The sequence below is a fragment of the Tenrec ecaudatus genome, chromosome 8 (genome assembly GCF_050624435.1).
Source record: "Tenrec ecaudatus isolate mTenEca1 chromosome 8, mTenEca1.hap1, whole genome shotgun sequence".
Lineage (NCBI taxonomy): Eukaryota > Metazoa > Chordata > Mammalia > Afrosoricida > Tenrecidae > Tenrec > Tenrec ecaudatus.
In genome coordinates, this window is record NC_134537.1 from 62,006,836 (window position 1) to 62,028,874 (window position 22,039).

The window sequence follows — 22,039 nt, forward strand, 5'->3', positions numbered from 1 at the left end:
CTTTAGGTGGTGCCGTGTTTCTTTAGGTGGTGCCCTGTTTCTTTTGGTGGTGCCGTGTTTCTTCTTTAGGTAGTGCCGTGTTTCTTTAGGTGGTGCCCTGTTTCTTTTGGTGGTGCCGTGTTTCCTCTTTAGGTGGTGCAGTGTTTCTTTAGGTGGTGCCGTGTTTCTTCTTTAGGTAGTGCCGTGTTTCTTTAGGTGGTGCCCTGTTTCTTTTGGTGGTGCCGTGTTTCCTCTTTAGATGGTGCCGTGTTTCTTTAGGTGTTGCCGTGTTTCTTTAGGTGGTGCCGTGTTTCTTCTTTAGGTGGTGTTGTGTTTCTTTAGGTAGTGCCGTGTTTCCTCTTTAGGTGGTGCCGTGTTTCTTTAGGTAGTGCCGTGTTTCTTCTTTAGGTGGTGTTGTGTTTCTTTAGGTGGTGTCGTGTTTCTTTAGGTGGTGCCGTGTTTTTTCTTTAGGTGGTGCCGTGTTTCTTTAGGTGGTGCCGTGTTTCTTTAGGTGGTGCCGTGTTTCTTTAGGTGGTGCCGTGTTTCTTTAGGTGGTGCCGTGTTTCTTCTTCAGGTAGTGCCGTGTTTCTTTAGGTGGTGCCCTGTTTCTTTTGGTGGTGCCGTGTTTCCTCTTTAAGTGGTGCCGTGTTTCTTTAGGTGGTGCCCTGTTTCTTTTGGTGGTGCCGTGTTTCCTCTTTGGGTGGTGCCGTGTTTCTTTAGGTGGTGCCGGGTTTCCTCTTTAGGTGGTGCCGTGTTTCTTTAGGTGGTGCCGTGTTTCTTCTTTAGGTAGTGCCGTGTTTCTTTAGGTGGTGCCCTGTTTCTTTTGGTGGTGCCGTGTTTCCTCTTTAGGTGGTGCCGTGTTTCTTTAGGTGGTGCCGTGTTTCTTTAGGTGGTGCCGTGTTTCTTCTTTAGGTGGTGTTGTGTTTCTTTAGGTAGTGCCGTGTTTCCTCTTTAGGTGGTGCCGTGTTTCTTTAGGTAGTGCCGTGTTTCTTCTTTAGGTGGGGTTGTGTTTCTTTAGGTGGTGTCGTGTTTCTTTAGGTGGTGCCGTGTTTCTTCTTTAGGTGGTGCCGTGTTTCTTTAGGTGGTGCCGTGTTTTTTCTTTAGGTGGTGCCGTGTTTCTTTAGGTGGTGCCGTGTTTCTTTAGGTGGTGCCGTGTTTCTTTAGGTGGTGCCGTGTTTCTTTAGGTGGTGCCGTGTTTCTTTAGGTGGTGCCGTGTTTCTTCTTTAGGTAGTGCCGTGTTTCTTTAGGTGGTGCCCTGTTTCTTTTGGTGGTGCCGTGTTTCCTCTTTAAGTGGTGCCGTGTTTCTTTAGGTGGTGCCCTGTTTCTTTTGGTGGTGCCGTGTTTCCTCTTTGGGTGGTGCCGTGTTTCTTTAGGTGGTGCCGGGTTTCCTCTTTAGGTGGTGCCGTGTTTCTTTAGGTGGTGCCGTGTTTCTTCTTTAGGTAGTGCCGTGTTTCTTTAGGTGGTGCCCTGTTTCTTTTGGTGGTGCCGTGTTTCCTCTTTAGGTGGTGCCGTGTTTCTTTAGGTGGTGCCGTGTTTCTTTAGGTGGTGCCGTGTTTCTTCTTTAGGTGGTGTTGTGTTTCTTTAGGTAGTGCCGTGTTTCCTCTTTAGGTGGTGCCGTGTTTCTTTAGGTAGTGCCGTGTTTCTTCTTTAGGTGGGGTTGTGTTTCTTTAGGTGGTGTCGTGTTTCTTTAGGTGGTGCCGTGTTTCTTCTTTAGGTGGTGCCGTGTTTCTTTAGGTGGTGCCGTGTTTCTTTAGGTGGTGCCGTGTTTCTTTAGGTGGTGCCGTGTTTCTTTAGGTGGTGCCGTGTTTCTTTAGGTGGTGCCGTGTTTCTTTAGGTGGTGCCGTGTTTCTTTAGGTGGTGCCGTGTTTCTTTAGGTGGTGCCGTGTTTATTCTTTAGGTAGTGCCGTGTTTCTTTAGGTGGTGCCCTGTTTCTTTTGGTGGTGCCGTGTTTCCTCTTTAGGTGGTGCCGTGTTTCTTCTTTAGGTGGTGTTGTGTTTCTTTAGGTGGTGCCGTGTTTCTTCTTTAGGTGGTGTTGTGTTTCTTTAGGTAGTGCCGTGTTTCCTCTTTAGGTGGTGCCGTGTTTCTTTAGGTAGTGCCGTGTTTCTTCTTTAGGTGGTGTCGTGTTTCTTTAGGTGGTGTCGTGTTTCTTTAGGTGGTGCCGTGTTTTTTTAGGTGGTGCCCTGTTTCTTTAGGTGGTGTTGTGTTTCTTTCGGTGGTGCCGTGTTTCTTTAGGTGGTGCCGTGTTTCTTTTGGTGGTGCCGTGTTTCTTTAGGTGGTGCCGTGTTTCCTCTTTAGGTGGTGCCGTGTTTCTTTAGGTGGTGCCGTGTTTCTTCTTTAGGTAGTGTTGTGTTTCTTTAGGTAGTGCCTTGTTTCCTCTTTAGGTGGTGCCGTGTTTCTTTAGGTAGTGCCGTGTTTCTTCTTTAGGTGGTGTTGTGTTTCTTTAGGTGGTGTTGTGTTTCTTTAGGTGGTGCCGTGTTTCTTTAGGTGGTGCCGTGTTTCTTTAGGTGGTGCCGTGTTTCTTTAGGTGGTGCCGTGTTTCTTTAGGTGGTGCCGTGTTTCTTTAGGTGGTGCCGTGTTTCTTTAGGTGGTGCCGTGTTTCTTTAGGTGGTGCCGTGTTTCTTTAGGTGGTGCAGTGTTTCTTTTGGTGGTGCCGTGTTTCTTTAGGTGGTGCCGTGTTTCTTTAGGTGGTGCCGTGTTTCTTTAGGTGGTGCCGTGTTTCTTCTTTAGGTAGTGCCGTGTTTCTTTAGGTGGTGCCCTGTTTCTTTTGGTGGTGCCGTGTTTCCTCTTTAAGTGGTGCCGTGTTTCCTCTCTAGGTAGTGCCGTGTTTCTTTAGGTGGTGCCCTGTTTCTTTAGGTGGTGCCGTGTTTCTTTAGGTGGTGCCGTGTTTCTTTAGGTGGTGCCGTGTTTCTTCTTTAGGTAGTGCCGTGTTTCTTTAGGTGGTGCCCTGTTTCTTTTGGTGGTGCCGTGTTTCCTCTTTAGGTGGTGCCGTGTTTCTTTAGGTAGTGCCGTGTTTCTTTAGGTGGTGCCCTGTTTCTTTTGTTGGTGCCGTGTTTCTTTAGGTGGTGCCGTGTTTCTTCTTTAGGTAGTGCCGTGTTTCTTTAGGTGGTGCCGTGTTTCTTTAGGTGGTGCCGTGTTTCTTTAGGTGGTGCCGTGTTTCTTTAGGTGGTGCCGTGTTTCTTCTTTAGGTAGTGCCGTGTTTCTTTAGGTGGTGCCCTGTTTCTTTTGGTGGTGCCGTGTTTCCTCTTTAGGTGGTGCCGTGTTTCTTTAGGTGGTGCCCTGTTTCATTTGGTGGTGCCGTGTTTCCTCTTTAGGTGGTGCCGTGTTTCTTTAGGTGGTGCCGTGTTTCCTCTTTAGATGGTGCCGTGTTTCTTTAGGTGGTGCCGTGTTTCTTCTTTAGGTAGTGCCGTGTTTCTTTAGGTGGTGCCCTGTTTCTTTTGGTGGTGCCGTGTTTCCTCTTTAGGTGGTGCCGTGTTTCTTCTTTAGGTGGTGTTGTGTTTCTTTAGGTGGTGCCGTGTTTCTTCTTTAGGTGGTGTTGTGTTTCTTTAGGTAGTGCCGTGTTTCCTCTTTAGGTGGTGCCGTGTTTCTTTAGGTAGTGCCGTGTTTCTTCTTTAGGTGGTGTCGTGTTTCTTTAGGTGGTGTCGTGTTTCTTTAGGTGGTGCCGTGTTTTTTTAGGTGGTGCCCTGTTTCTTTAGGTGGTGCCGTGTTTCTTTAGGTGGTGCCGTGTTTCTTCTTTAAGTAGTGCCGTGTTTCTTTAGGTGGTGCCGTGTTTCTTTAGGTGGTGCCGTGTTTCTTCTTTAGGTAGTGCCGTGTTTCTTTAGGTGGTGCCCTGTTTCTTTAGGTGGTGCCGTGTTTCCTTAGGTGGTGCCGTGTTTCTTTAGGTGGTGCCGTGTTTCTTCTTTATGTAGTGCCGTGTTTCTTTAGGTGGTGCCCTGTTTCTTTAGGTGGTGTTGTGTTTCTTTAGGTGGTGCCGTGTTTCCTCTTTAGGTGGTGCCGTGTTTCTTTAGGTGGTGCCGTGTTTCTTCTTTATGTAGTGCCGTGTTTCTTTAGGTGGTGCCGTGTTTCTTCTTTAGGTAGTGCTGTGTTTCTTTAGGTGGTGCCCTGTTTCTTTTGGTGATGCCGTGTTTCCTCTTTAGGTGGTTCCGTGTTTCTTTAGGTGGTGCCGTGTTTCTTTAGGTGGTGCCGTGTTTCTTTAGGTGGTGCCGTGTTTCTTTAGGTGGTGCCGTGTTTCTTTAGGTGGTGCCCTGTTTCTTTTGGTGGTGCCGTGTTTCCTCTTTAGGTGGTGCCGTGTTTCCTTAGGTGGTGCCGGGTTTCCTCTTTAGGTGGTGCCATGTTTCTTTAGGTGGTGCCGTGTTTCTTCTTTTGGTAGTGCCGTGTTTCTTTAGGTAGTGCCCTGTTTCTTTTGGTGGTGCCGTGTTTCTTTAGGTGGTGCCGTGTTTCTTTAGGTGGTGCCGTGTTTCTTCTTTAGGTGGTGTTGTGTTTCTTTAGGTAGTGCCGTGTTTCCTCTTTAGGTGGTGCCGTGTTTCTTTAGGTAGTGCCGTGTTTCTTCTTTAGGTGGTGTTGTGTTTCTTTAGGTGGTGTCGTGTTTCTTTAGGTGGTGCCGTGTTTCTTCTTTAGGTGGTGCCGTGTTTCTTTAGGTGGTGCCGTGTTTCTTTAGGTGGTGCCGTGTTTCTTTAGGTGGTGCCGTGTTTCTTTAGGTGGTGCCGAGTTTCTTTAGGTGGTGCCGTGTTTCTTTAGGTGGTGCCGTGTTTCTTTAGGTGGTGCAGTGTTTCTTTAGGTGGTGCCGTGTTTCTTTAGGTGGTGCCGTGTTTCTTTAGGTGGTGCCGTGTTTCTTTAGGTGGTGCCGTGTTTCTTCTTTAGGTAGTGCCGTGTTTCTTTAGGTGGTGCCGTGTTTCTTTAGGTGGTGCCGTGTTTCTTCTTTAGGTAGTGCCGTGTTTCTTTAGGTGGTGCCCTGTTTCTTTTGGTGGTGCCGTGTTTCCTCTTTAGGTGGTGCCGTGTTTCTTTAGGTGGTGCCGTGTTTCTTTAGGTGGTGCCGTGTTTCCTCTTTAGGTGGTGCCGTGTTTCTTTAGGTGGTGCCGTGTTTCCTCTTTAGGTGGTGCCGTGTTTCTTTAGGTGGTGCCGTGTTTCTTCTTTAGGAGGTGCCGTGTTTCTTTAGGTGGTGCCGTGTTTCCTCTTTAGGTGGTGCCGTGTTTCCTCTTTAGGTGGTGCCTTGTTTCCTCTTTAGGTGGTGCCGTGTTTCCTCTTTAGGTGGTGCCGTGTTTCCTCTTTAGGTGGTGCCATGTTTCCTCTTTAGGTGGTGCCGTGTTTCCTCTTTAGGTGGTGCCGTGTTTCCTCTTTAGGTGGTGCCTTGTTTCCTCTTTAGGTGGTGCCGTGTTTCCTCTTTAGGTGGTGCCGTGTTTCCTCTTTAGGTGGTGCCATGTTTCCTCTTTTGGTGGTGCCGTGTTTCCTCTTTAGGTGGTGCCGTGTTTCTTTAGGTGGTGCCGTGTTTCTTTAGGTGGTGCCGTGTTTCCTCTTTAGGTGGTGCCGTGTTTCTTTAGGTGGTGCCGTGTTTCCTCTTTAGGTGGTGCCGTGTTTCTTTAGGTGGTGCCGTGTTTCTTCTTTAGGAGGTGCCGTGTTTCTTTAGGTGGTGCCGTGTTTCCTCTTTAGGTGGTGCCGTGTTTCCTCTTTAGGTGGTGCCTTGTTTCCTCTTTAGGTGGTGCCGTGTTTCCTCTTTAGGTGGTGCCGTGTTTCCTCTTTAGGTGGTGCCATGTTTCCTCTTTAGGTGGTGCCGTGTTTCCTCTTTAGGTGGTGCCGTGTTTCCTCTTTAGGTGGTGCCGTGTTTCTTTTGGTGGTGCCGTGTTTCCTCTTTAGGTGGTGCCGTGTTTCTTTAGGTGGTGCCGTGTTTCCTCTTTAGGTGGTGCCGTGTTTCTTTAGGTGGTGCCGTGTTTCTTTAGGTGGTGTCGTGTTTCTTTAGGTGGTGCCCTGTTTCTTTTGGTGGTGCCGTGTTTCCTCTTTAGGTGGTGTTGTGTTTCTTTAGGTGGTGCCGTGTTTCTTTAGGTGGTGCCGTGTTTCTTTAGGTGGTGCCGTGTTTCTTTAGGTGGTGCCGTGTTTCTTTAGGTGGTGCCGTGTTTCTTCTTTAGGTAGTGCCGTGTTTCTTTAGGTGGTGCCGTGATTCTTTAGGTGGTGCCGTGTTTCTTCTTTAGGTAGTGCCGTGTTTCTTTAGGTGGTGCCCTGTTTCTTTTGGTGGTGCCGTGTTTCCTCTTTAGGTGGTGCCGTGTTTCTTTAGGTGGTGCCGTGTTTCTTTAGGTGGTGCCGTGTTTCCTCTTTAGGTGGTGCCGTGTTTCTTTAGGTGGTGCCGTGTTTCCTCTTTAGGTGGTGCCGTGTTTCTTTAGGTGGTGCCGTGTTTCTTCTTTAGGAGGTGCCGTGTTTCTTTAGGTGGTGCCGTGTTTCCTCTTTAGGTGGTGCCGTGTTTCCTCTTTAGGTGGTGCCTTGTTTCCTCTTTAGGTGGTGCCGTGTTTCCTCTTTAGGTGGTGCCGTGTTTCCTCTTTAGGTGGTGCCATGTTTCCTCTCTAGGTGGTGCCGTGTTTCCTCTTTAGGTGGTGCCGTGTTTCCTCTTTAGGTGGTGCCTTGTTTCCTCTTTAGGTGGTGCCGTGTTTCCTCTTTAGGTGGTGCCGTGTTTCCTCTTTAGGTGGTGCCATGTTTCCTCTTTTGGTGGTGCCGTGTTTCCTCTTTAGGTGGTGCCGTGTTTCTTTAGGTGGTGCCGTGTTTCTTTAGGTGGTGCCGTGTTTCCTCTTTAGGTGGTGCCGTGTTTCTTTAGGTGGTGCCGTGTTTCCTCTTTAGGTGGTGCCGTGTTTCTTTAGGTGGTGCCGTGTTTCTTCTTTAGGAGGTGCCGTGTTTCTTTAGGTGGTGCCGTGTTTCCTCTTTAGGTGGTGCCGTGTTTCCTCTTTAGGTGGTGCCTTGTTTCCTCTTTAGGTGGTGCCGTGTTTCCTCTTTAGGTGGTGCCGTGTTTCCTCTTTAGGTGGTGCCATGTTTCCTCTTTAGGTGGTGCCGTGTTTCCTCTTTAGGTGGTGCCGTGTTTCCTCTTTAGGTGGTGCCGTGTTTCTTTTGGTGGTGCCGTGTTTCCTCTTTAGGTGGTGCCGTGTTTCTTTAGGTGGTGCCGTGTTTCCTCTTTAGGTGGTGCCGTGTTTCTTTAGGTGGTGCCGTGTTTCTTTAGGTGGTGTCGTGTTTCTTTAGGTGGTGCCCTGTTTCTTTTGGTGGTGCCGTGTTTCCTCTTTAGGTGGTGTTGTGTTTCTTTAGGTGGTGCCGTGTTTCTTCTTTAGGTGGTGCCGTGTTTCTTTAGGTGGTGCCGTGTTTCTTTAGGTGGTGCCGTGTTTCTTTAGGTGGTGCCGTGTTTCTTTTGGTGGTGCCGTGTTTCCTCTTTAGATGGTGCCGTGTTTCTTTAGGTGTTGCCGTGTTTCTTTAGGTGGTGCCGTGTTTCTTCTTTAGGTGGTGTTGTGTTTCTTTAGGTAGTGCCGTGTTTCCTCTTTAGGTGGTGCCGTGTTCCTTTAGGTAGTGCCGTGTTTCTTCTTTAGGTGGTGTCATGTTTCTTTAGGTGGTGTCGTGTTTCTTTAGGTGGTGCCGTGTTTCTTCTTTAGGTAGTGCCGTGTTTCTTTAGGTAGTGCCGTGTTTCTTTAGGTGGTGCCGTGTTTCTTTAGGTGGTGCCGTGTTTCTTCTTTAGGTAGTGCCGTGTTTCTTTAGGTGGTGCCCTGTTTCTTTAGGTGGTGCCGTGTTTCCTTAGGTGGTGCCGTGTTTCTTTAGGTGGTGCCGTGTTTCTTCTTTAGGTAGTGCCGTGTTTCTTTAGGTGGTGCCCTGTTTCTTTTGGTGGTGCCGTGTTTCCTCTTTAGGTGGTGCCGTGTTTCTTTAGGTGGTGCCGTGTTTCTTTAGGTGGTGCCGTGTTTCTTTTGGTGGTGGCGTGTTTCTTTAGGTGGTGCCTTGTTTCTTTAGGTGGTGCCGTGTTTCTTTTGGTGGTGCCGTGTTTCCTCTTTAGGTGGTGCCGTGTTTCTTTAGGTGGTGCCGTGTTTCTTTAGGTGGTGCCGTGTTTCTTCTTTAGGTAGTGCCGTGTTTCTTTAGGTGGTGCCGTGTTTCTTTAGGTGGTGCCGTGTTTCTTTAGGTAGTGCCGTGTTTCTTCTTTAGGTGGTGTCGTGTTTCTTTAGGTGGTGCCGTGTTTCTTTAGGTGGTGCCGTGTTTCTTTAGGTGGTGCCGTGTTTCTTTAGGTGGTGCCGTGTTTCTTTAGGTGGTGCCGTGTTTCTTTAGGTTGTGCCGTGTTTCTTTAGGTGGTGCCGTGTTTCTTTAGGTGGTGCCGTGTTTCTTTAGGTGGTGCCGTGTTTCTCCTTTAGGTAGTGCCGTGTTTCTTTAGGTGGTGCGGTGTTTCTTTAGGTGGTGCCGTGTTTCTTTAGGTGGTGCGGTGTTTCTTTAGGTGGTGCCGTGTTTCTTTAGGTGGTGCCGTGTTTCTTTAGGTGGTGCCGTGTTTCTTTAGGTGGTGCCGTGTTTCTTTAGGTGGTGCCGTGTTTCTTTAGGTGGTGCCGTGTTTCTTTAGGTGGTGCCGTGTTTCTTTAGGTGGTGCCGTGTTTCTTTAGGTGGTGCCGTGTTTCTTCTTTAGGTAGTGCCGTGTTTCTTTAGGTGGTGCCCTGTTTCTTTTGGTGGTGCCGTGTTTCCTCTTTAGGTGGTGCCGTGTTTCCATAGGTGGTGCCGTGTTTCTTTAGGTGGTGCCGTGTTTCTTCTTTAGGTTGTGTTGTGTTTCTTTAGGTAGTGCCGTGTTTCCTCTTTAGGTGGTGCCGTGTTTCTTTAGGTAGTGCCGTGTTTCTTCTTTAGGTGGTGCCGTGTTTCTTCTTTAGGTTGTGTTGTGTTTCTTTAGGTAGTGCCGTGTTTCCTCTTTAGGTGGTGCCGTGTTTCTTTAGGTAGTGCCGTGTTTCTTCTTTAGGTGGTGTCGTGTTTCTTTAGGTGGTGTCGTGTTTCTTTAGGTGGTGCCGTGTTTCTTTAGGTGGTGCCCTGTTTCTTTAGGTGGTGCTGTGTTTCTTTAGGTGGTGCCGTGTTTCTTTAGGTAGTGCCGTGTTTCTTCTTTAGGTGGTGCCGTGTTTCTTTAGATAGTGCCATGTTTCTTCTTTAGGTAGTGCCGTGTTTCTTTAGGTGGTGCCGTGTTTTTTTAGGTAGTGCTGTGTTTCCTTAGGTGGTGCCGTGTTTCTTTAGGTGGTGTCGTGTTTCTTCTTTAGGTGGTGCCGTGTTTCTTTAGGTAGTGCCGTGTTTCTTCTTTAGGTGGTGCCGTGTTTCTTTAGGTAGTGCCGTGTTTCTTCTTTAGGTGGTGTTGTGTTTCTTTAGGTAGTGCCGTGTTTCCTCTTTAGGTGGTGCAGTGTTTCTTTAGGTAGTGCCGTGTTTCTTCTTTAGGTGGTGTCGTGTTTCTCTAGGTGGTGTCGTGTTTATTTAGGTGGTGCCGTGTTTCTTTAGGTAGTGCCGTGTTTCCTCTTTAGGTAGTACCGTGTTTCTTCTTTAGGTAGTACCGTGTTTCTTCTTTAGGTGGTGCCGTGTTTCTTTAGGTGGTGCCGTGTTTCTTTAGGTAGTGCCGTGTTTCTTACCACAATGGTTGTAGATATGTACAAGGTTCATTCCTAAGTACTTCATTGTTTGTGTGGCTGCTGTAAAAGATATTGTTTTCTACTTGTCTTTTTAAGAGCTCTTTCCTGGTATATAGTAATTCAAATGATTTCTGCTTCTTAATCTTGTACCTTGCTACTTTACCAACTTCCTTATGTTTTTCTAACAATCTTATGGTAGGCTCTTTTCGAAATTTTCACTTGTTCTTTGCCCAACTGTATTTCCTGGGTTCCTTTTGTCGTCTAATGACTCTGGCTAAGGCTTTCTTCATAATATCGAATAAGAGTGATGATGGGGACATCCTTGCCTGGTTTGCATTCGCATGGGAAATGCTTTTAGTTTTTCCCCATTGAGTATCCTGTTGATACTTATTTTTTCATATATAACCCTTATTATGTTGGGAAATTTCTCTCCTATTGCTATTTTGTTGACTGTTTTATCATAAATGGGTGTTAGATACGGCCAAATGCATTTTTTGCATTTAGTCATCTGATTGTTTTGTTCTTAGTCTAGTTTTTGTGGTAGATTACATTGATAGATTTTCAAATATTGAACCATCCTTGCATCCCTGTTATGAATCCCACTGGGCCAAGATGAATTCTTTTTTTGATTTGTTGGGTTCTATTGGTCAGAATTTTGTTGAATACTTTTGCCATCTATATTAATCATGGATATTGGTCTATAATTTTCTATATTTATTGGGTCTCTGCTTGGATTTTGCATCAGAGTTAAACTTACTTCAGAGAATGAGTTCGAGAATATGCATTTATTCTGCATTCCAGAAAATCTGTGTAGAATCGGTAACACCTCTTCCCTGAATACTTAGTAGAATTTCTCTGTGAATTCATCAGATTTTCCTTGGTTTTGTCTTGGTTGGAAATTTCTGGATGATTGTCTCTATTTCTTCTTGTGTTATAGGTCTGTTCAAGTTTTCTACATCTGTCCTCATTAATTTGCATAGATGGGGTCCAGTCATTTGTTCATTCTCCTCGATTATCAAGCTCGTCTTTCCTAGTGCTGGTATCCTTTCTTATTTCATTTGTATCTGTTGTGATGTCGTCTTTTTATCTCTAATCCTAGATATTTGCATCGTCTCTTTCTTTTCCTTTTCTACATTTGCTAGTATATTTTGCTAATCCTTCAAAGCATCACCTTTTTGTTTTGCTGATATTCTCCATTATTTTTCTATTTTCAGTTTATTCATTTCTACTTTGATCTTTAAAATTTATTTTCTCTTGTTATTGGAAGATTTATATTGTTTCACTTACTCTAGTTGTTGGAAGAGTTGTGTTAGATGTTGATTTTGGATTTGTCCTCTTTTTTTAATGTGTGCATTGATTGCTATAAATTTCCCTCAAATAACTTCATTTGATATACCTCATAAGTTTTGGTATGTTGTGTTATCATTCTTATTTGTTTGAATAAATTTCTCAATTCAATCCCTTATTTGATCTATTGCTCATTTTCTGTAGTATGCTGTTCATGCTCCATGTGGTTTATGGTCTTGTTCTTTTTACTGTATGTTTCTAGTTTTATAGCATTGTGGTCTGAGAACACGGCTTGCAGGGTATATATATTTTTAATTTAGTAAGGCTTGCTTTGTGGCCTAACATATGGTCTATTCTAGCGTTTTTACCATGTGAACTGGAGAAGAATGTCTACTGTACATTGTGTTAGGTGGAATTCTCTGTATATATTTGGAGATCAAGTGTGTTAGTCCAAGTTAACTAGAGAAGCAAGTCCAGAGAAAGTATTATGTGTGTAATAAAGAACTTTATATCAGAAAACAACTGTATATTAAGAAAAAAATCCCAGCCCAGTCTAGATAAAGTCCATAAATCTGATATTAGCCCATATGTCTGATACTAGTCTATAAATTCATCTTCAGCTTCATGAAGTACATGAAATGATGCTTAATACAGAAAGATCACAGTCCAGTGGGTAGACAGTCTTGTGGATCCAGTGATGGTGGAAGCGTGTCACTCCATTGGCTTGACAACAAGGCACAGCAGAGAGAAAGTAGGACCCTCCTCCAGGGAGGAAGAGAGACTATGACCTGATTGACAGGTTAGAATTCACCTCTTCATTCTATTTATCAAGTTGACGTGAAACTGTGTAACTCCCACACCAAGACAGTTGATTATTTTGTTTAACTCCTCTTTTTCTTAATTGAGTTTCTTTTTGGATAATTGTTCTGAGTTGTGTGTTGACTCCTCCTGCTATTATTGTTCAACTGTCTATTTCTCTCTTCAACTCTGTGAGCATTTGAAGGATGTATTTTACAGGTGTTTCATTAGGGTGGTATATATGTATATCATTATCATGTATTCTTATTATATTATTCCCTACTTATCGTATAGTGCACATTATTCCTGGGGAATTCAGGAACAAAGGAAACATTGAGTAAGTATGCAAAATGGGATGGGGCGGAGGAGAGAATAAAATAAAAGTTAAAATAAATTTTAAGGGACCATATGATTAGGCAAAAATATTGTAATAATAATAAATATATTTTTAAGTATAATAAAAATTAATAGGTAAGGGTAATAAAAATTAGTAGGTATCATATAATGTAAACTATTTCACAAGGAAAGTGAATAGAAAGAGATAGTGGGAAGGGCAGGAGAAAAATGTAAACAAGTAAGTAGAGCAAAAGAAGAGGATTAATATACATGTGTTTGTGTGTGTGTGTGTACCAATAAAGCCGAAAAGAATGAAGAGGCAGAATATTAAAGAAAAAAGAGAGAGGTAAGGAGAAATAGAAGAATGAAAATGTCTGAATGTGCAGAGAAAAGAAGGGGAAACTAAAGATGAAGGTGTGGCTTGGGTGTGAATACTGGAGTTCTGGCTTAATGGCAATGTGGCTGTGGGTGGATCTGTGCTCTCAGGCAAAAAGATAAAAAACTGGTTTAAAAAAATAATAACTTGGGTGGGCCTGCTGATCTGCTTGGCCTCTCTCTTTATGCCTGGGAGGCTTGTGGAGTCACAGGAGGTGGGAAAGGGTTGCATGAGAAGAGGAAATAAGAGAAAACCAGGAAAGGAGAGCAAAACAATATTTTTAAAGGGGAGGGTGGTGGGGGTGGTGGAAATAAAGCAAAAGTAAAAAAAAAAATAAAGCTGCCATTTGGGTGCAGATTCCTGCTCCCCTACGACTATTTGTACACATTTGTCATATTGTGACATCAGAGAACTTTCATCTGATACACTTGGGATCACCACAATATGGAAGTGACTCAAAGTTACCTGGTTTAATCACTGGTTAAATCACTGTTTAGTTCAACAAACAGAAGTGGGATCTCAATAAGAAAACATCTATCTAGTTCTGAGGTGTTATACAATGTATGTTCAAAGAGAAAAATTCAAAGCAAATCATGATAGAAAGGTGAAAGTTGAATCAAATTCAGCAGCATAATGACCTTCCTTTAACAAATTTTAACATTTTCAGGATATTTAAATTTATTAAATAAGCCCTTAATTTTTTTCAGAGTTAAAAGAAATCAGAGCCTTATTAAATTATTTGAGACACAACATCATCTGGTTTTAGCAGATTCCATATCATCTGTTTTATTTTCCTGAAGCTATTTGTTTTATTTTGGTTTTGCTTTGTATTATTGTTTTTTTCCTAATATGATTCAGAACTCATGGCAGAACTTGAGATACCTTTTTCAGGAACTTTGTCCCTCCATCCTTCAAGGGAATATGACATTAAATGGTAACAAGGTAATTAAATTAAAAAATTATGCAGATTTGGTAACAAAACCTAGTTTTCTAACCTAGCTAAGCTGTAAATATTTGCAAAGAAAACCATTTTGTATCTTGCTGGAGCTTACATCGTTTCATCAACCATGGCCATCATTCCAGTATGTAGCTAATTTATCTAAGTTAGTAGTCACTAATGTCCTATCTTCTCAATGTAATTATATTATTTTCTACTGAAAAGGTTAACTGCAGTTATTTGCCATTTTGGAAGATATTTTCTGTCCCCTGTTGACAGATACCTTCAATGAAGTGTTCTTCTCTCTCATCTCACTCAAACCATCAACTTCTTTTTTTTTTTAGTAACAATGTCTTTTATTGTTTGACCAAGCTATTCTTCAGAGTAAGCTAATTACACAATATAAAACCTCTTGTTCAAAATGACTCTAGATTGACAACTCTCATTTCTGTAAACAGACATCCACGTGTAAATGCATCTTAGACCCTTCTCACCCCACTGTATGGTCTCCTGCTGAGATGACATTCCAATCAGTCTCCACAGTGTTCTCATCATAAAGGTGGGTAAAATGGCAAAGCGGCTTTACAATCTGAATCTACAGCCCTACTGACCTTAGAGGCTAATTCTCACGAGGACACCAGAACCCATTGTGAGCACCTGTTCAGATCCATTTCTCCATGTGTCCCTGGACCCATAAAACGAACATCGACAGGAGCTAAGGCAAGCAAAGGAAGCATCCCAGATCTGTGTGGAAGGCCTGGCCTTCCCCAGGGAAGGAAGGTGGCTGACACTCCATTGTACCTCTTTGGTCATCAAAGGAATGGGCGGAATGACTGCCTCACCTGATGCCCTGACCCCGGATGGAGGGCTGCAATAACATGGTCCAGCACACAGGGTGAGAGCGAGCATCGCCCGAGATGACCCTTTCTCTCGGGCCCGTCTCATATGGGTTTGGTTTGAAATCAAATAAACTGGAATATCAGAAGACGCCAATGGAAACAGCATGAAATCTAGCTAGAAATGGAATGTCTTTTAAGAATTAAAAGCTCAATATTTCAGATATATTAGAAAACGGATGACATTTTCCATGTCAAGTCATGGGTTTCATTTCTTTTAAGAACTTTCCTTCATGTTTCCATAACTTTTTAAAAATATCAATTCGTTTTACATTTCCCCTTGTGAAAATGATTTACTATCCCCCTATCAGTTGAAATGAAACTATTGCTTCAACTTAAATTATGTGAATTAAATAGCATTCTAATTCAGAGAAACTTCAAGGCAACTCACCTACTCTATACACACCCCGAGATAAATTGCAACAGGTTTTCTATAAGAAAAGTAGCTGTTCTCCCGTTGTGAAATAGGGCAGAAAGAATAGCCAACTGCAATCCCTGCCCTGAAATCGCACGAGTCTGTACCAGTTTCAGTTTCCTGGACGATCTATGTAGGGGATGATTTCCATGAATACCTCCTACGAGCATGACTGGACTCTCATTCGCCTATGGCTAACCAAGGGGAAACCCGACACCCAGCCGGCTAGCTGCTCTAACACAGAGATGGCCCTGGCTAGACTTTTATGGGGTGGGGGATTTTGTTTCCACTGTCAAATTTATAGTCTATAAATTAAAATGTATAAACTTTAAATTAGCAGACACCTTACCTGCTCTTGGGTGCAATTAAGGGGATGACCGAAAACACACTAACAAAAAATTCCCACCAAAAAAATCCCCCCAAACCAACCCCAGGTGTGGGGTGATTGTTGTTAATCAGTGTTGGTTATGTTGACCTCGTGCCAAATGACAGGCAAAGTCATACTTGTTTTTACATTTGCAACCACATATGTTACATTGAAAAGGGTTTTCGTATCCGTGACATCCCATGTGAATAGTGTACAGTATATTGTCGGCAAAATACATGTCACAGTGCTGGCAGTGGTGCAGAAGCTGGGGTCCTGGGCCGGCAGGGTCGGGACCGGCGTGCTGGGCTGGCTGTTTCCTAGGCTGGGAGTACTCGCGTGGGCACTTGGTTCACTGCTGGGCCCTGCCACTGGGCTGTAGTTCCTCTGACCGGGTCCTGGCCGAGGGTCGGGGCTGGTGGGCGAGGCGCTCTGAGGAATACTTGCCGACATGGCAGAAACAACGGCCTGGGCAGAGGGCTGCTGAATCATGAAAGGCTTTTCGTCGGAGCAGGGCACTACAACGGGGGAGCCGGGGTTTTGGTTTTCTGGAGGCAGGCTGGACAACTGTCCGGCTAGAGTCGAGAGCTGATTTAAAGGGTTGTCAACCAGGAGTTCTTGGGGGTCCCTTGGGAGGCCCCCGTGGGTGTGGTTTTCACCATGCTCATAGGCGTCCGTCTGAAGGTGTGGGATTTCGTGGGTGAAGTCGTTAAGATAGTCGGGCTTCTGGACCACCATGGACGGCGGGCTCAGGTTGACCAGGGCTCTTCTGCTATAGCTCAGGTTGCTGGTCTTCTTCTGTAAAACCCCCCACATCTTCTTGCTGCTCAGGGAAGACCTGGTACTTTTCATTGGTACCATTTTATGCTTGTGCCTCCGATGGTGGGAGAGGTTGCTCCGGTCGCTGTGTGGATTCTACTGTGCTCGATAAACCGGGCGGTCCCTTTGCTGGCGTAGCTGCAGTACCGACCCTTGAGCTTCCCATCAAAGGTCCTTTCAAACCCGTCTACTAACATTCCTGAGTTTTCGTCCAGAGAAACTTCAGATGGGTGATCCAGTCCACTTTGATCACCATCTGTTCCAGCTCCCTGAAGAGCCTCCGCTTCTTTGTCCCCACTGACTGATCCAGAGATCATGGTCGCGTGATGGGTCTGCTGAGTCAGGTACTCCTGAAAATCTTTCACGAAGTCCAGAGGCTCGGGTTTCTTTTCACCCATCTTGGCTTCCGTTTGAAGGTTACAGTTCGTTATAGCTCCAGACATTCGCACCGAGTAACCCCCACCGCCTGGTTCAACGCCACTGCCGTCCCAGTAGCCGCCGTCTTCGTCACCGCCGCCACATTTGTTTAGTCTCGACTTTGAAACTATCAACTTCTTATGGTTTGTAAGTAACTCTAGTTTCTGTAAAATCTGAACAATAGACTTTGCTACACTAATCACATAGATATATATGAGCACTCTACTTCCTTCAATGTTATGTTTTAAATCTCAATCTGAAACTTTCAGAAGCGGGATCTTTTGAAGCAACACTTTAAAAATTCTAAATTATACTAAGCTTTTATGAAAAGATAACAAATATCTCTAAATGTTGGTTCTCATGTTTTATAGTAAAAATAAAATCTCATAAGTATTATATGATACAGGTAGTCAAGCTCAACAAACAAAGTCATTGGCATCTAGTAGATTTTAACTCATAATGATCCTACAGTACAGAGTAGAACTCTCTTTGTGGGTTTCCACAGAAATAGAAAGACTCATCTTTCTCCCTTGGAGTAGTTGGTGGTTTTGAACTGGTGACCTTATGATTAGTAGTCCAATGTGTTACCCTTGATGCTATCAGGGCTTTTGATATGGGTGATAGGTGCGCGCACGCGCACACGCACACACAGTTCTACTGTGTGACCTAAAGTAACCACTCTCTGCTCTTCCTCTCTTCACCACATATTTTTTTCATTACATAATCTTGCCCATTTGTTTTGGTATCCTTTTTTAAAACATTTTATTAGGGGCTCATACAACTCTTATCACAATCCATACATATACATACATCAATTGTATAAAGCACATCCGCACATTCCCTGCGCCAATCATTCTCAGAGCATTTGCTCTCTGTTTTGGTACCTTTTAAAAGCTTTTCCATTGAGATATAAAATGGGTTGAGAGTTTATCTAATCTGAAGTAGCTAATAAGACTGTAGTTTCTCGGTACCTCTTCTAATTTCCCAGTGTATTCATTTCCTAATTTACTCGTTCAAAGAAGAGGACTTACAGACAAAATAGTAAATATAAACCACAGAGTAAAAATTCTAAACGGAAATCTATAAAATGTCTATGATTTATGAGAGAAATTCATAAGGTTGGCTAAATAAAAGTTAATATTTTAAAATATGACTCAAAGACAACAAATGTTTAACCTGTTAAATCAAAATGTGAGTTAGTTATTTGAAGTTAAAATTGCCAGAGCCTTATTTCATATTTTAACTTTAAAATAACACCTATGACCTCAAAAATAAAACAACAGGTAACCAAACTTAAAGCATACACACAGCACTTAAATAGGAGACAGTCCAACATCTTACCTTCATCATGAATTTCTGTAAGGACATAAGGAAAAGAGAGACAATGTTAAATATCCATAATTTCAAACACTTATTTTAAAAGAACTTACTTATAAAAGCTTCCTGAACAATAAACATAAAAACATACACATCTCACACAGTGTTTTTACAATAAAGCATAATATCAATTGCATGTTAGAAAAGAGCTGCAACAACACTTTAAAAATTTTTTGCTTTGTATTACTTTTTCTGTGCAACATGCCACTGCAATGTGTGCTTCAATGTATTTAACATAATAAGCACTGTAAAAATTAAAGGTACAGGCCTTCAAGTTAACCAAGGCTTTTTTGTCAAAAATTTTATAAATATAAAAGGATATTCTTTAAAATATGCCCTATGAATAGTTTTTGAAATTCATCTTTTGTGTAAGAAATTCAATGGTATTAATAAAATCAATGAATTAGAAGTAGGTGATTATAGACAAGTATGTTGAATTGAGCTGTTCATATTACATGCAACATAATAAGAAAATCCTTAGATACAAAATATTGTGAGATGCACCTTTCAAAAACATCACAGAAACTTTTTAAAAACAGTCCAATAGTCTTTTTATAATAATAAAATTTTAAAAAGATGGATAATAAAAAAAAAAAACTGTCCAGTCACTATCATGATCCCAATTCTACCTTAAAAATCCAGCTAGACCAGAGGATGTACACTGGTACAGATAAGAACTGGAAACACAGGGAATCCAGAACATACGACCCCTTCAGGACCATTGGTGAGAGTAGCGATACTGGGAGGGTGGAGAGAGGGTGGGGTGGAAAGGGGGAACCTATTGCAAGGATCTATATATAACCTTTTTCTGGGGGTGGACAACAGAAAAGTGGGTGACACAAGATGTTGGACAGTGTAAGGTATGACAAAATAGGAATAATTTGTAAGTTATCAAGGGCTCATGAGGGAGGGGAGAGCAGGGATAGAGGGGGAAAATGAGGAGCTAATATAAAGGACTCAAGTAGAAAGCAAATGTTTGGAAAATGATGATGGCAACGAATGTACAAATGTGCTTGACAAAATGGATGTATGTGTGGATTGTGATAAGATTTGTACGAGTTCCAAATAAAGTGATTACAAATAAAAACAGCACAGCCTTGTGATTTGTGTTATATTAGCACTTATTCTGGCTAGAAAACATCATAAACACATACACACACAAAAGTACATAAAAAGCAACCTTTATTAATGGAAATTCCAATATATGAAACTATCATTTCCTGCAATAGCCTCCCTGTAGCTCTACACCCTTCTGAAAGCAGTGTTTCCACCTCTCCAAGCTTTCCCCAGAGAATTTTGTGTTCTTTGAATTACTCCACATCCAAACCACAGATGCCCTCTCCTGGAGGACTCAAATCACGCTCCCTTCACATGTACTTTGAGTTTAAGGAACAAAAAAGAAATCTTAAGGGACAGGATCAGGGCCATAGGGTGGATTGGAAAAGGTTTCCAATGAAATTCTCATAGAAGAGACCTTGTTCCCCTGATGAAGGAGCCGGTGCAGAGTTGGGAGGGGAAACAAAATCTTTGGTACAGTTTTTCTGCCCTTTTCCTCACCAACCCAATTTTCAGTTTTCATAGTTTTTCTTCATAATAGCTCCCCTGATCATCCTATGTCCTAGGGTAAAAATCTATTAAAATTACCCCTTTGCAGTCCCCCCCAGATTGTCACCTTAACCTTTAAATTTGTTCTCACTACTTTGAGTTACTGGTCCAGAAGACCCCCTTCAAAGCTACTGTCTCGATTGAACATTTATTTATTTAAAGAACCCTAATGAGAATAAAACAAGTATATCCTTACTCAGTGAACTTGTCTATAACCACTGCTGATTACACAGGCTAAGTTAAATATGTTTTGCTTGGACTAAACCTGTACATTTATGATCTAGAAACCAGGCAGTAATACTTTTTCACTGTGTGTGTGTGTGTGTGTGTGTGTTCCTTCACTTTTTCTAGATCCATTAAATTTTCTCTAAGTTCTTATTTCACTGTTTAAAAAGAGAAAGCAAAATGATGCTCTGTATCTAATACTAGGGCTACATGTAGCTATAAGGAAAGCGAATAAACCCTAAGGGGAAATGCTAGTCTAAGCATAGCCACCTTCATTTTAAAAAGAAAATAGCAATGGTGTTATAGTAAAACTCATTTTTAAACCTAATTTGATTTTTAAAACCCAACAATTTGCTATAGAACACCATTTCTAATACATAGTTTATTCATAAAATATTTTTTCTTCTGCTTAGGAGAATTTCTTTCAACATGTTCTCAGAATTCATCTATTTTTTTCAGTTTTCTTTGCAAATGTTCTCATCTGATTGTGTCTAGATTAAAGTACTGATTCTCTCTGCATTGTACTGCTTTTAAAAACTAATGAAGTTACTGAAGTCCTCAACTCGGAATTTTTAAATTGTTTATGTCTGGAGAGGAACCAAAGAGCAGAGGAGAGCTAGCTGTCCATATGGTAAAAATCTGCACGCTAGTAAAGGCCAGAGGACAAAGACTAATATTTAAAAATTAAACTTGCCACCATCAAGTTCATGCCAACTCACACTATTTTAAAATGAAAACCAAGAACATAAAAATCTATTTGGAACTTTGTTGATATTAACTTAAAAAATAATTTTGTAGTCAATTTGCTTTAAGCGCCGGGTATTCAAAATATATATAATATTATGTAATACTTGAAAAGGATAATTATCCAAAGACAAAGAAGAAAACACAATATACTAAAATAAAAATAATGAATAGGACATCTTGACCTTTATTTAAACATTGTCTAGATAAGATGAATAGTGTTAAGCAGAACAGGAATCATAACAACACAAAACCTCTCAATGTTAATGACATGATAAAAGGAAGGAAAAGAAAATCATACCTAAAGATAAATACTAAAGAAAGTCACCGACTTTTAAGTTTGAAGAATATTAGTTTTGCTTTTACACTAAATATAAATGAAAATTTAATTAGAATTCTAAGGCATATAAGGGATGACTACAAAACCTAGGACTGCTAACCACAGGGTCAGTAGTTCAACATACCAGCTTCTCTGCAAGAGAAAGAGGAGACTGCATGTGCCCATAAAGATGAATCGTCTTGGCAACCCTACATATTGTACCTTTGAGTCTTAAAAGACTGCACAACAGTGGATCTATTTTTTCTTTTGTTTTGATAGAGTGGCATGGAGGTTCTCAGACAGTACAAAAGGTTTGCACTTGACTGCTAATCTAAAGGATTATGACTCCACCCATTTAAAAGAAAAGTCTTGGGGATCTCTTTCCATAAAGAAAACTCTACAGACCAGTTCTCCACAGTAACATGGGGACATGAGCAGTCGGAATCAATTTAATGGAAAGCAACAACAACAACAATTGGGGTAGATAGCATGAATTACGGCATTACTTTCTATCTAGTTAGAATATTTGGGGGATGATCAAAGGGGAAGCTTTTATTTCATTAGAGTCAAAATGCAAGTAGCAGTAACTTAGTGTCCCAGGATTAGTTTAATGACCTCAAACTAGACAAATCAGAGGAAGGTTCAAATGTGAGCAAGAGGTGGGGGCATAAAAGGCTCCCTTTATCCATAATGCTACCTTCATATGAAAAACAGGAAGAGTAATTGCTATGGTTTAATGTAAACCTCACTGACCCTAGGCATCAAATAGTTGTAAAAAAAGCAGAATGTTCTTTGAGCTATAAGATTGTGTCACTTTAGCACATCTATAAGACATCAGTGATTTTCTCAGCATATGTGAACCGCAATAAGTAGAAAAACATATCAAATAGCAATATTTTATTTGGAAATTGCAATCCAAGGTTGGCCATCAGGAGAATGCAAAATTGTGTCATCGTATTACTGATGCAAAGCAAGAAAAAGCAATCCTGACAATGTAATACCTTTTGATTCAATCTTGAATTCTTTTAAGTTTGATTCCAGCTTACGGAAAAAAATCTTTTTAAAAATTAATATCCTGAATTTGAATAGGTCTTAGAACTTTTCAAAAAAGTTTTATTGAAACAACTCCTGAATAACTATGTAAGGAATTAGAAGTCAACAAAACAAATAATTGGTGAGAGGAGAAGTGCTGTCATAAAAGAATTATCAAATGCAACAGTCTGATATGAAGGCCAAAGTCAGGCTTACAAGTCTTCCTAGCAATAGGTTTCTATTAAGGTAGTAAAACTGTGCTGTATAGCACATGAAATAAGCATATAATTTCATTTTCTTTTGTTACGATTTCTCTCTTTGGATTAAAATGCACTCTCCAGAATGTTTCAATGAGTAATCTCTCTTTTTAATTTTTTTTTTTTTTGGAAAGAGGAACTGTCTGTTAAACTTTATTATATTAAAAAAAGTTTTCACCATCTAAGACTGGTTTAGTGATGCCTGTTTCAAATTACTAATGTCCCAACAAATTTTATGAGGCAAAATAAAATTAAAATGAAATTAAAAATTC

The 22,039-nt window shown here is 41.9% G+C and overlaps 1 protein-coding gene and 1 pseudogene across 1 annotated transcript in view; both read right to left on the minus strand.

Moving 5' to 3' along the window:
- RYR2 (ryanodine receptor 2) overlaps positions 1-22,039 on the minus strand; it is an 819,632-nt gene that overhangs the window by 527,044 nt on the left and 270,549 nt on the right. The window contains exon 5 of the mRNA XM_075556394.1: positions 17,550-17,564. Coding sequence (XP_075412509.1) covers positions 17,550-17,564 — 15 coding nt within the window. The remainder of the gene's footprint in view (positions 1-17,549; positions 17,565-22,039) is intronic.
- Positions 15,013-16,317, minus strand: LOC142454335 (zinc finger protein Pegasus-like; annotated as a pseudogene).